Source organism: Myodes glareolus, chromosome 9 (genome assembly GCF_982192425.1).
Source record: "Myodes glareolus chromosome 9, mMyoGla1.1, whole genome shotgun sequence".
NCBI lineage: Eukaryota > Metazoa > Chordata > Mammalia > Rodentia > Cricetidae > Myodes > Myodes glareolus.
Window position 1 is genome coordinate 38,675,062 of NC_142034.1, and position 14,886 is coordinate 38,689,947.

Sequence of the window (14,886 nt, forward strand, 5' to 3'; positions counted from 1 at the left end):
TCAGGGGATCTAACACCTTCTTCTGGCCTCCTTGGGCACCTGCATACATGTGACATACATTCACACAGATACACACATGTCACACAGACACACACATACACACACTTTAAAAAACAAGAAAAACAGCAACGATAAACCAAACAATCCAACCAAGCAACTGATAAAGAAAACCCCAAAAATAAAAATAAAAATCTGCCAAAAGCCCACTTCAGGTCTGGCTATCATTTAAAAACTTTTACCCACAAATTTTGACTTAATATACTGAAAGACCTTCCCTGAAGAGAGTGAGTCACTCACTTGATGGACTCAGCTTATAGTCCACATGCAATAATAGAACTGTCTATCAGTTATATATGGGCTAAGCGCTACTGGGGGAAACATGAGAAACATACGCCATTACAATCAAGATACAACATGAGAAATACAGTACGTAACTGCTCTTTGGACAGGCTTCTTATGCCATGAATGCCCTTTCCCTAATGATAAAATGCAATGTTAAATATATTCAACTCATTTCTACCTGTTTCCGTGCTGGGAATTACTTGTTTTTGAGGAAGCAGGCACCTCTTGGAAGTCAGTAAAAGAATCATCAAGAGATCCTGATTTGGAAGCATCTTGAAAATCTTGGAAGTCATCTTCTTCTGTCTTTCCCACCTAGATTTAAAAAGTATCTTAGAGTGACTAGTGCAGAGATGAAACACCATGACCAAAGCAACTTAGGGAGGAAAGAGTTTATTTGGCTTATATTTTCACATATCATTGTCCATCACTGAGGAAGTCAGGACAGGAACTCAGGCAGGACAGGAACCCGGAGGTAGGAGCTGATACAGAGACCATGGAGGAGTACTGCTTACTGGCTTATTCATCATGGCCTGCTTAGACTGCTTTCTTATAGAACCCAGGACCACGAGCCCAGGGATGCCACCAACCAAAATGGGCTGGGCCCTCCCACATCAGTGTCCTATAACCAGATCTTACAGAGGCATTTTCTCAGTTGAGGTTTCCTCTTTCAGATAACTCTAGCCTGTGTCAGGCTGACATAAACCTAAACAGCACAACTGACCCCTTGGTACCTTGACACATAAACACATCACTGCCAAGCCACAGCCTTTTCTTTCTTGTTTTGCCTCAAGATCACACATTACTACCAACATTACAATATAAAAAACTCAAAATTTAAAAGTCCCAGAGTCTTTAAAAATTCAGTCTCTTTAAAACAGCCAGTCTTTTTTTTTTTTTTTTTAAATCCAAAGTCTGTCTACTGTGTGATGTGGGATTCCCCTCTGTATGTTGTGAATACCATTGGTTAATAAAGAAGCTGTTTTGGGCCTGTGATAGGGTAGAGCAGAGCTAGGCGTGGGGGGGGGGCGCTAAACTGAATGCTGGGACAAGGAAGGCAGAGTTTAGGGGAAGCCATGGAGCTTCCACCAGAGACAGATATGCTGAAACTTTGCCAGTAAACCACTGCCACGTGGCAATACACAGATTAATGGAGATGGGTTAAATTAATATGTAAGAGTTAGCCAATAAGAAGCTAGAGCTAATGGGTCAAGCAGCAATTTAATTAATACAGTTTCTCTGTGGTTATTTCAGGAAGTCTGGGCATCTGAGAAACGAACAAGTGGCCTCCTTACTTCAACTGTAGATTCCTGTAAAATCAAAAATAAATGCAATACGTTCTCACTTAAAAAGAGAAGAACTAGTCACAATCTGAACCAAGCAAAACCAAACTTCAACAGTGTAAATAACTCAATGTCCAATTATCTGGGATTTAAGGGGATTGAGTTACTTCTCTGGCTCTGCCTTCTGCAGTACACACAGCTTGTCTTCTAGGCTCAGGCTGGCTCCACTCCACTGCTACTGTTGTTCTTGGTGGTCATCCCATAACACTGGCATCTCCAAAACTGCTGAGGTACTTTGCTGCAACTGGGCTGCACTTTCACCAGTCAGCCTCTCCAGGGCTCTCTCTTCAGGGACTCCAGCCCTACCACATAGTGCCAAGACTCAGCTGTTATCCGTGAGCCCCTTACACCTTCAAAACCAGATCAGCTGCAAGCACAAGGTACAACCTTGGCCATGTCTGTACCCCAGCTTCTGTGTGCTGACTCCCTGGAAACACTTCCCAGAGAACTTCACCTCAATGATGCTGCTTTAAACACAGCTGATTCTTTAGCTCCAGCTGAAGACTCTTCACACAAAAGGCCCAGCAGAGTCTTCACTTTCCTCTGAAACCTACAATCCAGGCCTCCATCATCTGCACTGCTCTCAACACTCCCATCTCCTACACAAGAGCTCACTGAGCTCTCAACCCTCAATTGCTTTTCTAGCCCAAAGTCCTTCCACAGTCCTCCCCAAAACAACATGGTCAGATCTGTCACAGCAATACTCTACTACCCCGGTACCAGCTTGTCTATTGCTGTAATGAAACACCATGACCAAAGTAACCTGGAGAAGAAAGGGTTTATTCAGTTTACACTTCCACATCACTGTTCATCATTGAAGGGAGTCAGGACAAGAACTCAAACAGGGTCAGGCAGTGATGGTGCACACCGTTAATCCCAGCACTCAGGAGGCAGAGGCAGGCAGGTCTCTGTGAGTTTGAGGCCTTGGGAGTTCTAGGACAGCCAGGACTGTTACACAGAGAAACCCTGTCTTGAAAAAAAAAAACCACCCACCTTCAAAGAGGGCAGGAACCTGAAAGCAGGAGCTGATACAGACACAATGGAATGGGTGCTGCTTACTGTCTTGCTCATTATGACTTGCTCAGTCTGCTGTCTTATAGAACCCAGGATCACCAGGCCAGGGATGGCACCACCCACAATGGGCTGAGCCCTCCCCCATCAACCACTAATTATGAAAATGCCCTATAGCCAGATCTTACGGAAGCATTTTCCCAATTAGGACATTTCAGATTAATCTGGTTTATGTCAAGTTGACATAAGACTAGCCAGCACAGAAAGGATATTTACATAGGGAACACGAGATTGTCAAAACAACTCTTCGCTAAGCAGCAATCTCAAAGACTATCATTTAATTGCTCAATTTAGTTACAACTGCCTAATTTCATAATGGGGTACGTGTGTGTGCACATGCACTGTGCTGGAGGTGAACACAGGATCTTGTGTGCATGAGGCCAGCGCTCTACCACTGAGCATATATAGCTCCAGGCAAGAACATATTGAGATAGAACAACGAAAATGCTTAAGGCAAGAATTCTGTTTCGTATTTTAAAGTATTCTCTAGCACAAATGTAAAGAGACTGGCCTAAATAGCTAACCTCTGAATATTTTTAAAGTAGCTGTACTAAATTTGTCGGGTTGCTGACAGCAAACTGATGCCAACAGCATCAATGTTTGTGAACAGACACACGAGTCCCTCATGACAGTCCTACACATGCATAAAGCAAACACTGGCTCCTAGGCTAACACCAGGGCAGCAGTAGACTGTTCATGGCCCATTTGCCTTATGGAACAAGCTCACACTACACTGTTCAGTATTTTAAAAATGTAATTACACAACAGGCTCATCCTTCCATGCCATAAATGCACATCTGTTTCGTTAATTTTAACGACTGCCATCCACTGTATAGAGAAACGGAAATCCATTGAGCATTTTCTTCATGATGAGCAGTACATTGTATTCTAACAAGCAGTGTTACTGCTGACATTCTGTCCATCTCTGCTAACATCAGTTACTATCTCTGAAGACATGGGTATGTTTTCAAACAATTGTGCCAACAGACCTACCCGCAGGGTGCAGGGTTAGCCACTCTTTCCTACATGTTCATTGACCATTGACATTAAATATTTTCACATTAAAAACATTGGTTTGCTAATTTGAGAAGTGAAATTTTTAAACCTTTTTTTTTTTGAGACAGGATCTCACTATGTTTACTAGGTGGCTGGCTTTGTGTGTCAACTTGACACAAGCTGGAGTCATCAGAGAGGAAGGGGCCTCAGTTGAGGAAATGCCTCCATGAGAGCCAGCTGTAAGGCATTTTCTCAATCAGTAATCAATGGGGGAGAGCCTAATCCATGATGGGTGATGCCCTCCCTGGGTGGTTGGTCCTGGGTTCTATAAGAAAACAGGCTGAGCATGGCCTCTGCATCAGTTCCTGCTTCCAGGGTCATGCCCTATTTGAGTTTCTGTCTGACTTCTTTCAATAATGAACAGCAATGTGGAAATGTAAGCTATATAAACCCTTTTTCCCAACTTGCTTTTGGTCCTGGTGTTTCATCGTAACAATAGAAACCTTGACTAAGACACCATGTAGTTCTGGCCGGCATGCAACTCTCCATGTAAACTAGGATGACCTCAGACACATAGATACATCTACTGCCTCTGCCTCCTGAGAGCTGAAATCAAAGGTGTACACTACCACGTCTGGCCTTAAGTCTCCCTCTTTCTCTCTGTATGTGGTATACACGCACACACCTGCATGTGCAAGAATGTGCAGAAGGTCAGAGGTTGGTATCACGTCTTCCTTAACTGCTTTCCATTGTAGCAAATACCTTAATTCTCAACAAATATTTTGTGTACTTAAAAATAATTAAAAACAAACAAAAATAAGCTAATTTTGTATTATCTTAATACTCAAAAGTTATTTTATTTCTTGCAGAGCTGAGGTCGAATTTAGGATCCTGAGCATCCTAGGTGAGAGGTCATTGAATGAACCACACCTCTGTGGCCACACGGCTTAATTTTCACATCATGTTCCCGCTATAGCCCAGCAGACTGAGCCTCTGGAAGGAAAGCTGCCTACATGTACTTCTAGGAATGATCTGGCAGACACATAGCTTCTCCACTTACCTGGTTTGAGGGGTAGGCTGGCATGAAGCCACTGGAAGCTGGTGCTGCAGCTCCACCCACTGGTCCAACAAGGTTAATGCCCATGATGGGCTGTCCAAGGCTGAGAGGCATGGAGCCTGCAGGAACAGAGGGCATCGCAGTGGGCTGGCTCACTGGGGTAGGCAGAGCCATAGGAAAGCCGCTTAAGGTAGGAATGGGAGCTGCTGGGAACTGGTTCAAAGCATCAGGGCTCATGGCAGGAACACCCCTCTACAGGAAAGAGCAGGAAATAAAAACATTTAATTGACTGCAGATCATAGTCATAGTCTGTGCACGAGAGACCTGTTGCTTCACTCTCTGATTCCTCAAGCACAAGCACATGAACCTGACACCAGGGGAAGAGTGAAAAGGGCAGTGCAGCAGGATCCACTACTGCCCCATACTTTGCTGTTGTTGTTGTTTGTTTTGTTTTTTGAGACAGGGTTTCTCTGTGTAGCTTTGGAGCCTGTCCTAGAACTCGCTTGATAGACCAGGCTGGCCTCGAACTCCACAGAGATCCACCTGCCTCTGTCTCTGCCTCCCAAGTGCTGGGATTAAAGGCATGCGCCACCACTGCCTGGCCTGACTTATACTTCTAAAATGCAATTATACGCGGCCATCCTTTCACACAGCAAACATAAATGTGGACCTGTTTATTTCATCATACTTTCCTCACTTAAAAATCCACTGCTAGCTGGCGGTGGTGGTACACACTTTCATCCCAGCACTTGACCCTGTCTTAAAAAAAACCAACACAAAAACAAAAAATCCAATGCTAATACTTAGACATGGCCAGCACACATCAACTGTGACATATTCTGTCTGGTAAGCTTGGCCATTATGCTAAAACCAAGTAACTTAAACTAATTTCAAAATATAACAAAAGTTGTTACCAGGCTAAGTATACTTTAAGAAATTCTAAACAAGGGCAGAAACTGACGTCATCAATTACTTTCAAACAAAAGGATAACTTGCTAGGATGTGCATTATAAGGACAATACATTTCTGAAACACCTTATCACAAATAATCTAAATTTTAATGGACAAAGCAATCTATCTAAAAGGCGGTAGTGAAAAGGGGGCTCACGCTCTTTCAACTTGTAGTAACACACTTGTTTTAACGTAAAACGCGAAGTCTACCTGTGTTACTGCTACCATGGCGAGAACAGTATAAAGCTCTTCCTTAGTAAGTTTGCCGGGTGTAGTCCGGTTGGCTAAGGCCCATATCTGCCCGAGGGTTTCCCTGGGAAGTCCAGATGACATCAGAATGGGATAAAGTTTAGCAGTATCTATTCCAGTTGGAGTCATTGTCGTCTCTAAAATTTTCTTATAAGCATCTGTTAAGAGAAAGAGTAGATGACAAACGCACAGTGCAGGAAAACGACTCGCTGCTGCCATCACTGGTACAAAAAATGACTTTAAGTTAACTGCTTTAATTTAGTTGGCATCTGGCTCAGTGGGGAAAGGCACCCGCTGCCAAGGCCGATGACCTGAGTTCAATCCTTGGGACCCGTAAGGTGGAAGGAGAGGACTGACTCCCACAAGTTGTCCTCTGACCTCCACAGACTTCAAAGGGGATGCATGCTTGTGTATGAAGAATGAAGGAGAAGATAAACTATCAGAAAATGGACAGAACTAAAATCTAAGATCTAGTTTCTGTAGATTTGAAGAGAGGAAAGGGAAGAAATTCAAAATGGGTACATAGAGTCCCCCATGGTTTGAGAGATCATCTAGCCTTTGATTTACGGTTGTATGATTACAATAAAAAGCAGACATTACTAATTTCTCCAATAAATAAATTCTTCTGTAGAGATCTTACACCAAGGCTGACTTACTCAAGGGTAGAACAACTTCTGTCTGTACCAACCTTGAGCACTGATGAGCCAGTGGACCTCCAGCTTGCAAGGTGCTGAGCAGCAAACCAAGCAGCTGTGACTTGCTAACCTTGGCACCTGCTGCTGGAATGACTGTTGTTTCTGTGCCTACTGATCACTGTACCATCGTCTGGCACCCACCAAGGACTACCACACACATCTTAGTCATTTCCTCAGCTCAGCACTGATACTAAACATAAAAAAAGAAACCACTTTCCAATGTAGAAAATGATGATACTCAATCTTGCAGTTCATATAGTTTTATAGGACAATCAGAAAAAGTATTTTTAAAAAAATCCTTATGAATTGAGAAAGTATTAAACATATTAGTGTGATTCTTTAAAAAAGATATTTTTCAACTTTTATGTGTATGGGTGTTTTGCCTGGATGTAGATCTGTGCACTACATGTATACCTGGTGCCCGCAGAGGCCAAAACAGGTGTCTGATGCTCTGGAACTGGAATGTAGTTGTGAATCATTATGTGGGTGCTGGGACTTGAACCCAGGTCTTCTGGAAGAGCAGCTATACTCTTAACCACTGAGCCATCTCTTCAGTCCCAAATACTTTGATTCATGATAGGTTATTAATAATCTTTGAAATAAATATCTGATAATATCATCATTTAAAACACAGTAACTCTAATTGTTTGGCCTTTGCCCCCATGAGCCATCGTGCCATTCTCAATAAAGTAGTCTTTTTTTTAAAATATGTATACACACCAGAGATACATATTCAGGATTTCTTTTTTTAATATTTATTTATTATGTATATAATATTCTGTCTGCGTGTATGCCTGAAAGCCAGAAGAAGGCACCAGACCTCATTACAGATGGTTGTGAGCCACCATGTGGTTGCTGGGAATTGAACTCAGGACTTTTGGAAGAGCAGGCAATGCTCTTAACCACTGAGCCATCTCTCCAACTCCAAGGTCTCACTGTGTAGCCCTGGCTGTCCTGGAACGCACAGACAGCTGCCTGCCTCTGCCTAAGCACTGAAAGTAAAGGCATTCACCATGCCCAGCCTATAAAACAGTTTTAAACATGAAGTTTTATTTAGTTTTCTATCCTCCTGCAGAAAAAAACTGTAACAAATCCTTCTGCATATTTTATGACAGTGAGTATTTAGAAAATACTTCTATAATATTTAAAGTAAAATATCCAGAGGGGAATGCTGGGCAGAGAAGCTTTACTTTACCTGGAACCAAACTCTCATTGTAAATCCAAGGAGGCATCCTGGGCTGAGCAGGATCCTGAGAGGGAAACACACCCACACCTAGAAGGTAAGGATGGTTAATGTACATATGCTCTGGAGAAGAGGAAGGCCACTCCTTTTCACAAAGAGGAGCGCTGGTTGGAGTCACTAGAAAAAAGTCACCAATATAACAAAAGTGCTTGGTTTCCAACAACTCTGGTATAGTAACTATGTATTAAAATATAAAGAGAAAGTACAGGCTCCAAATCAATAATCTGAGTCACAGGAGGCATGCACCATTTAATGTGCTTGACGGGTTAAGGGAAAAACACAATAGACAGTGGCTTAAAATTCCATGTGTAAAATATCCTCCTGGAGTCTATCTCTAGGGCTGCCCACATTCTGATTCATCTCCACAGTTAAAATCTGGATTTAGCTTTTGTGTTTTGGGAACGGGATCGAGGGCCATGTAGGTGCTGAGTGAGCGCTCAACTGCAGCCCAAAGACCTGCTTGTATTTCTCCTGTGCTGTGGGCTCAAGCCCAGGGCCTTGAGTGCGCAAATCTGGATCTTTCCGGCAGCTGCACAGACACTTTAGTTCTGAGAGAAAAATTGCATTTCATTGGTGACTTTTCCAGTTACAGCTATAGAAAACCAGAAAGTGCAAGGGGAATCAAAGGGAGCTGTTGTAGAATGAAAGGGAATTTAGACCAGAAGGCTCTGATTATGAACAGGTTTATCAAAACCATTTGAAAAGAAGTAATTCAGTGCATTCAAAGAATTCAGAGCAAAATCTTAGGGGTTAATTGGAGAAAAGATTGCATAAATATTTTGTAAGCAAAATTTGAATTAGCACAACCAAGCAGTATCCATTTTAAGATTAATGCTGAAAGTGTTAGCAGCGGAGCAGCAGCTGGTTAAACAAACTGTGTGCAGGACGCAGCAGGGGCTCACCACTCTCTCCACTGGGCAGGTTTTGGTCTGAAGTCTTTTCTGCCTCTGCAGTGGTGGGACCACTTACACATCCATCTACAGCACCCCCATTACGGGCCATTAAACCGGGACCGTTCTTACTGGAACCTGCGACTACGGCTTTGTGCCCAACTTCAGGAGTGTTTAATTTAATTTGTTCCTGCCCAGATGTACTTATATCACAAGATACTAGGAGCTTCTCTTCCAAGGAAGGGCCTAAACAAACAGCATGAAGGGTTACTTGTATACTTCCATATTCCAATTTTCTCATCATCCCTTCCACCCTCCCTCCCACGGAGAATGGAATTTCATAATAATTCAATTGTTACCCATTAGTGTAGAGTTTGAGAGGCTTCAGGTGTTTGGGGAGACTTAATATAATTACCCTGCTCTGGTTCTCAGGGATTGCATGCCACAGTATGTAGAATCACGTATTGGGAATGTGCACTGCTGTAGAAACTGGTCAAGTTATCAGACACAGACACTCCTTCTAACTAGCGGGAGACCCCTGTCTGGCCTGTTTCCATGTCTGTCAAATGACAATTTATAGATTAAGTCCAGGTCTCCAAAGACCTTTCCCAGAACACTCTGTCTTGAGATAGACTGTACCTACCCCATAATTTCACAAATGATAAAAATGGAAGTAAAGAAATGTGTAAAGACTTGACTTGTCCAAGGACAAAACATGTCACTGTAGCAGGCTGGTCTCAAGCCTGAGCAGGTCCTGCAGCCACCATCTGCCAGGTGCTGGGATTACAGACATGGGTCATCATGTCCATTTTAGATGGAGTCTATTTCTCCTTCCTTCCTTCCTTCCTTTCCTTCCTTCCCCCCTCCCTCCCTCCCTTTTTCTTTCTTTTTGATAAAAGGTCTCATGTAGCCCAGACTTCCTTGAACTATATAGCAAATGACCTTGAACTCCTGATTTTTCTGCCTCTATATCTCAAGGAATGGATTACAGATGTGTATATCATAACTGGCTAGAGAGATCACACTTGAGAAGGATTACTTTACATTTATTGCTTTTTGTGTGTGTATGTTGGTGCGTGTATGAAAGTGAGCAGACAGCTCTGGGAGTCCCTTCTCTCCTTCCAGAGTGTGAGCTCTGGGGATAAACTCAGGTCATCAGGCTTGGTAGCAAGCACTTTATCCAATGAGCCATCTCATTGGTCCTGAACGATTACTTTTTAACTGAGTTCTCCCTAGGGCATTACTATAACATGATATCAGTGATTTTTTTCCCCAAACCAAAGCATGATCTTAGGAGGTCAGTTTGCTGTTAAAGTTTTGCACTGGTTTCACCTGTTTCTAACACAGCAGCAAAAGGTTTCAAATCACTTTTCTGGCAAATGAAGATGTAAAAACTGAATCTAGCCTTGCGTTGGTGGCTGTTGATCATTCTCACAACTCATATATGCATTTCTTTGCCAACAGCACTGTATAATTCTACATATGTAAGAGAAATAAATTATCTAGAATATCTTAACACTCGGATAATAACACCGGAGTTACCTGCTTTCTGCACACTGGGTGAAGCTGAAGCAGTAGAGAAACAAGGGATTTGCCCATGGCCACCATGTAAGGCAAAAGACACTGGAACCTGACCTGGAGGGAGAGGCTGTGCTCCAGCCTTCTGTGTGTGCACCTGGACGAGTGGGGTGGTGGGAAGGAAAGACTGAAAGGGCCGGGCCATGGGAGAGGGCCCACAAGCAGAAACCTCAACAGGCCCCTGCATAAAGTCCCTGAATTCGTCTTCGTCAAGAAAGGCAGGTGATGGGGAGACAGTTTTGGTAGAATGAGATGATGTGGGACAATCTGCAAAATGGAAAATGGCAATGAAACATACAGGAATGAAAACCAAAGAGAAAGAAATCCAGAGGTAACACAACCCTCAGAACACACTGAACTAGGAACAGTGGAAGGGAGGAAGAAACAACTGTCAAATGGAAACACAGTGCTCATGGAACACTGATGTCTGTTTTGTTCTAAAAATAAGTTCTGGAGCTATTTTATACTTGGCGAAAAAAACAGACAAAATTAACTCAAATTTCCTTCTTTCATTTTATTGGGTAGTACTAAACATGTATCAAAGTGATAATTACTTCTGAAATCCAAGAGGTCTGTCTGATAATACTTCTTTTGTTTGTTTTATGAGACAGAGTCTCTCAGCTAAATCCTGACTGTCCTGGAACTTGCTCTGTAGGCCAGGCTGGCCTCAAACTCACAGAGATCTGCCTGCCTTTGCCTCTCAAGTGCTGGGTTTAAAGGCATACACCACTACACTTGGCCTAAACAATCGTACTAAACAAACAGACAAATATATAAATATGAACAGCATCTGAACAACACAACTGATTACTTAACAAGTCTCCCTTGCTGCTAACTGCTGCCCACAGATCTGTGCTGACAAGGGAAATTGGTGTGAATACAATGTCGGGCCTAACAATGGCCACTGCTCTCTGGTTTTTCTAGGTTTGGTGCCAGGTACATTTTTAGTCTTAACTTGCAATGTTTGTATGCCAATAGGCTCAGTTATGTAGCTTGAGTTGACCTAGAACTTGCTATGTATGTGCTCTAGGCTAGCCTCAAACTCACAACTCCCCTATGTTAGCCTCTGGGTGCTAAGATTACAGGGATGTACCACCACACTGCCTGGATCACTTCATCACTAGCTTGTATGGCTGACAATTTTCAGTTTTAGATATACTTCTCCTTATCTCAAAATGGTTGATAGTATCTATTCTCCTCCCAATTTTAATATATACTTTAATTTGAACTTGATTTTGGTAATAGGAATCAAGGCACATAATCTAATCAGTAAAATTAACAGGATAGAGTCAAAGCTGAGCCAGAAAAATCAAGATTTCGTAACAGGCTGAAGAGATGGCTCAGTGTTTAAAAGCATTTATCACTCTTCCAGAGGACCCGAGTGCAGTTTCTGGCACCCGTATCAGTTTCACAACAGCCTGTAACTCCAGGTCAGGGGATCTGAGGGCCTTGGTGGGCACCAACACACACACACACACACACACACACACACACACACACACACACAAATAAATACTTAAAAAAAAGAATTGATAACAACGTCAGTATTATTTTCTCTTGATACTAACTTATAAGAGATACTAAACACAAGAATTTAAAATAAAATTTATTGATATAGTATTTTCTAGCAGAATATAGTTAGTAACTTTTGGTTTGAAGAATGATTTATGAAAATGGCCTATTAATGGTATATTATTGAAAGTAGCTGATAACAAAATGTCAAAATATTTAACTTCAAAGAGACAAGAAAACATTTTGCGGACAATTTCAACTGCTAAGTGTTCAAAATGATAACAAAAATCTCTTTACCCTGCTTCTTTCTCAAAAAGGCAATTTGATTACCTCATGATTAAACACTACACAGAAGTCTATGAAGAAACTGAATTTCCCTGAGGGATAGTATAGCCATGACTATTTTAAAATGGGTGTTCTGAGAATTTCTAAATCTTGTCACATAAACAATGAAATCTGACCTAGCTCACAAGAGAACATATTTCATATGATAATAATGAAGATGGATTAGTAAATTCACTACATTTCTTTGAGTCCGCAGACTTTCTTTTCTTTCTTTTTTTTTTTTTTTTTTTTTAGTCAGGGTCTCTCCCAGCAGACCAGGCTGGCCTCAGATTCAGAGATCCTCCTACTTCTCCCTCACGAATGCTGGTATTAAAGGTGTGCACCATCATGCCTGGCACAAAAAACGTTCTTAATATCAGTACACTCGCTGTACAAATTTCCCGAGAAGTTATTAAAGTGATGTCTAAGTGGAGAACTAAGGATTTGAACCTCCAGCTTAGCTGTTAACTGGGTCAGATCCTTACATTTTAAAATGTTTAAATCTGAATTTAGCTTGAAGGAAAAGTTCAGCACTGACCTGCACACGCAGAGGCCAATGGAACATGGGGAGATGATCAACCAACTTCCAAGGAAAGAATATTTTTGAGTTTCTTACAGTAAAAACTACCTGGTTTCTTGGGGTGTGATGCTGGAGTGGGATGCATCTTAGCATCTCTGGAAAATCCATCTAAGTTCCCTTTTATGGCTTCCAAAGCGTGGTCTCTGTTCTTCTCTCCGGTCTGCAAGACAGGAAGCCTGTGTTTAGTTCTTCCCTCGTCTCCCACCATCTTCCCCTCTCAAACTAACACACACAGACCTATTTCTGATGTCCCTTTCGCCTTTTTGTTTGTTTGTTTGTTTCTGAGACAAGGTTTTAGAGTTCACTTTGTAGTCCAGACTGGTCTCAAACTCATGGTCATCCTCCTGCTTTTGACTCTCAAGTACAAGAATACAGGAATGGCTTTAGTTCCAAGATTCTTACTATGTACTTCTGATAATTTTTCAAGTTAGAAAGACATCAACAAGTATAAAATAAAGGCATAAAAAGATATTCTACAGAATATAAAAAAATTTAAAAGGTTCATTCTCAAATACTATGGGGCAGGGCTATAAGATACTAAATGTTCTATGAGAAACCTGACAAATATATTTCCTACTCTCCCATCTATGATCAATGTTTCCCAAGAAAAATAAACATTGTCATGGGTGGCTAAAAAGAGAGAGTTGAGAAGACAGTGGCTGATACTTGTTTTCCCCAACAGTAGCACATTGATCTGTACAGAAAAAGAAAGCCCTTCCCTTTAGGACTTAGGTAAACCATGATATAAAGAAAATCCACTGCAGCCTCAGCTTGGGCTGCTGCCTGAGTGAGTGGAGGCATGCACAGGGCACGCGTGTGTGCTGGGGTGTGTGTGTGTGCATACATCACCTTGGGTTTCACGCTACTCAAAAGTCTGAGCTTCTGTTTTTGCTCTTCAAACTGACGTCTTTTCCTTTCTTCCTCTAAGAGTTTTTGTTGCTGTTCAAATCGTTTTCTGAAGAGAAAATAATCACATCAACATTCAGTCAGGTAGTTATGGTTACATTCAGATTTTACTATCAGCTTCAGCAATACCAACTTGCATTTCTAGAATTATAATCTTCACTCTTGATTATATGTAATTCTCTTATGACAATCTGTTTCTCCTGTATACTAGCTCTAAAATATTTTAAATAAATCTACAGAATGATTCACTTAATTTACATGTATGTTTTTATTTCTTACCTAATTTGCAAGGCAAAGAAAGTATTCTTTTTTTTTTTTCCCCACCGGTGGTGGGTACTGGTGGTGGAGCTGAGTATGAAATCCGGGATCTATGCTTGCCAGATATCTTGCTACAATTGAGATAGCTCCAAGTGTAAAGAGAGAAATCCACCTTTAGGTGGAAACATGCCCTTGTCTCCTCCCTTAAGGATTAACCCAACCTGGCAAAGGACTTGGCTAGGGAACCACCCCAGGATGGCAGGTTCACCTTAGGAATGAACCCCTCAATTGGTTACCCAAAACCAAGTGGTCAGCCCTGAAATTATATTCATACAAGTAAAATTATATAGGCTAAGTAGGTTGTACTTGAGAGGCCACAGATTTGAGAGAGAGCGAGCAGGGGAGGGATATATGGGAGGACTTCAAGGGAGAAAAGAGAAGGGGGTAGTATAATTATATTTGATCTTAAAATATTTTTCAAATTATCAATTAAAAAAAGATAACATACACCTTTCCTTCCAAGAACCCTCTCCCACTGGTGCAATTCCTGTGAGGTTTCACCTTTCTGAAACCTGACCCCGAAAAGTGTAAAAGTGTAATTATTTCTTTTTCTTCTTTCGTTTTTTTTTTTTTTTTTCCCTTCTGGATGTTGACCAGAGGCTAAGTGTGCTCTTAAACTTCTAATGCTTTGGGCTTCCTCACTCTGTCTGTTCCTAAGGTCCCTTTGCCCTGCCACGTGGCTGCCTGACACCACGTGGCTGACCTCCGCACCATCTTACCCTTTCCACCCTCCCCCTTCAGGCACCTGGGAGAGCTACAGCTTGCTGCGCTGGAGTTTTCCTTTCAAACTCTAATAAACTGTCCATTAGCTTCTGTCTAAATCTGTTCTTTGTC

The 14,886-nt window shown here is 41.9% G+C and overlaps 1 protein-coding gene across 21 annotated transcripts in view; it reads right to left on the minus strand.

Annotated features, from left to right (window-relative positions):
- The window catches only part of Synrg (synergin gamma), a 79,247-nt gene that overhangs the window by 46,531 nt on the left and 17,830 nt on the right, over positions 1 to 14,886 (minus strand). For 9 of the 21 annotated variants that reach the window (XM_085695567.2, XM_085695571.2, XM_085695569.2 and 6 more), the window contains exons 5-12: positions 13,678 to 13,783; positions 12,877 to 12,988; positions 10,377 to 10,679; positions 8,847 to 9,080; positions 7,897 to 7,974; positions 5,968 to 6,164; positions 4,810 to 5,058; positions 521 to 654 (exon numbers count right to left, since the gene is read on the minus strand). In XM_085695567.2, coding sequence (XP_085551693.2) covers positions 521 to 654; positions 4,810 to 5,058; positions 5,968 to 6,164; positions 7,897 to 7,974; positions 8,847 to 9,080; positions 10,377 to 10,679; positions 12,877 to 12,988; positions 13,678 to 13,783 — 1,413 coding nt within the window. The remainder of the gene's footprint in view (positions 1 to 520; positions 655 to 4,809; positions 5,059 to 5,967; positions 6,165 to 7,896; positions 7,975 to 8,846; positions 9,081 to 10,376; positions 10,680 to 12,876; positions 12,989 to 13,677; positions 13,784 to 14,886) is intronic. The other 12 variants (XM_085695584.2, XM_085695583.2, XM_085695578.2 and 9 more) reach the window with 2 other exon arrangements.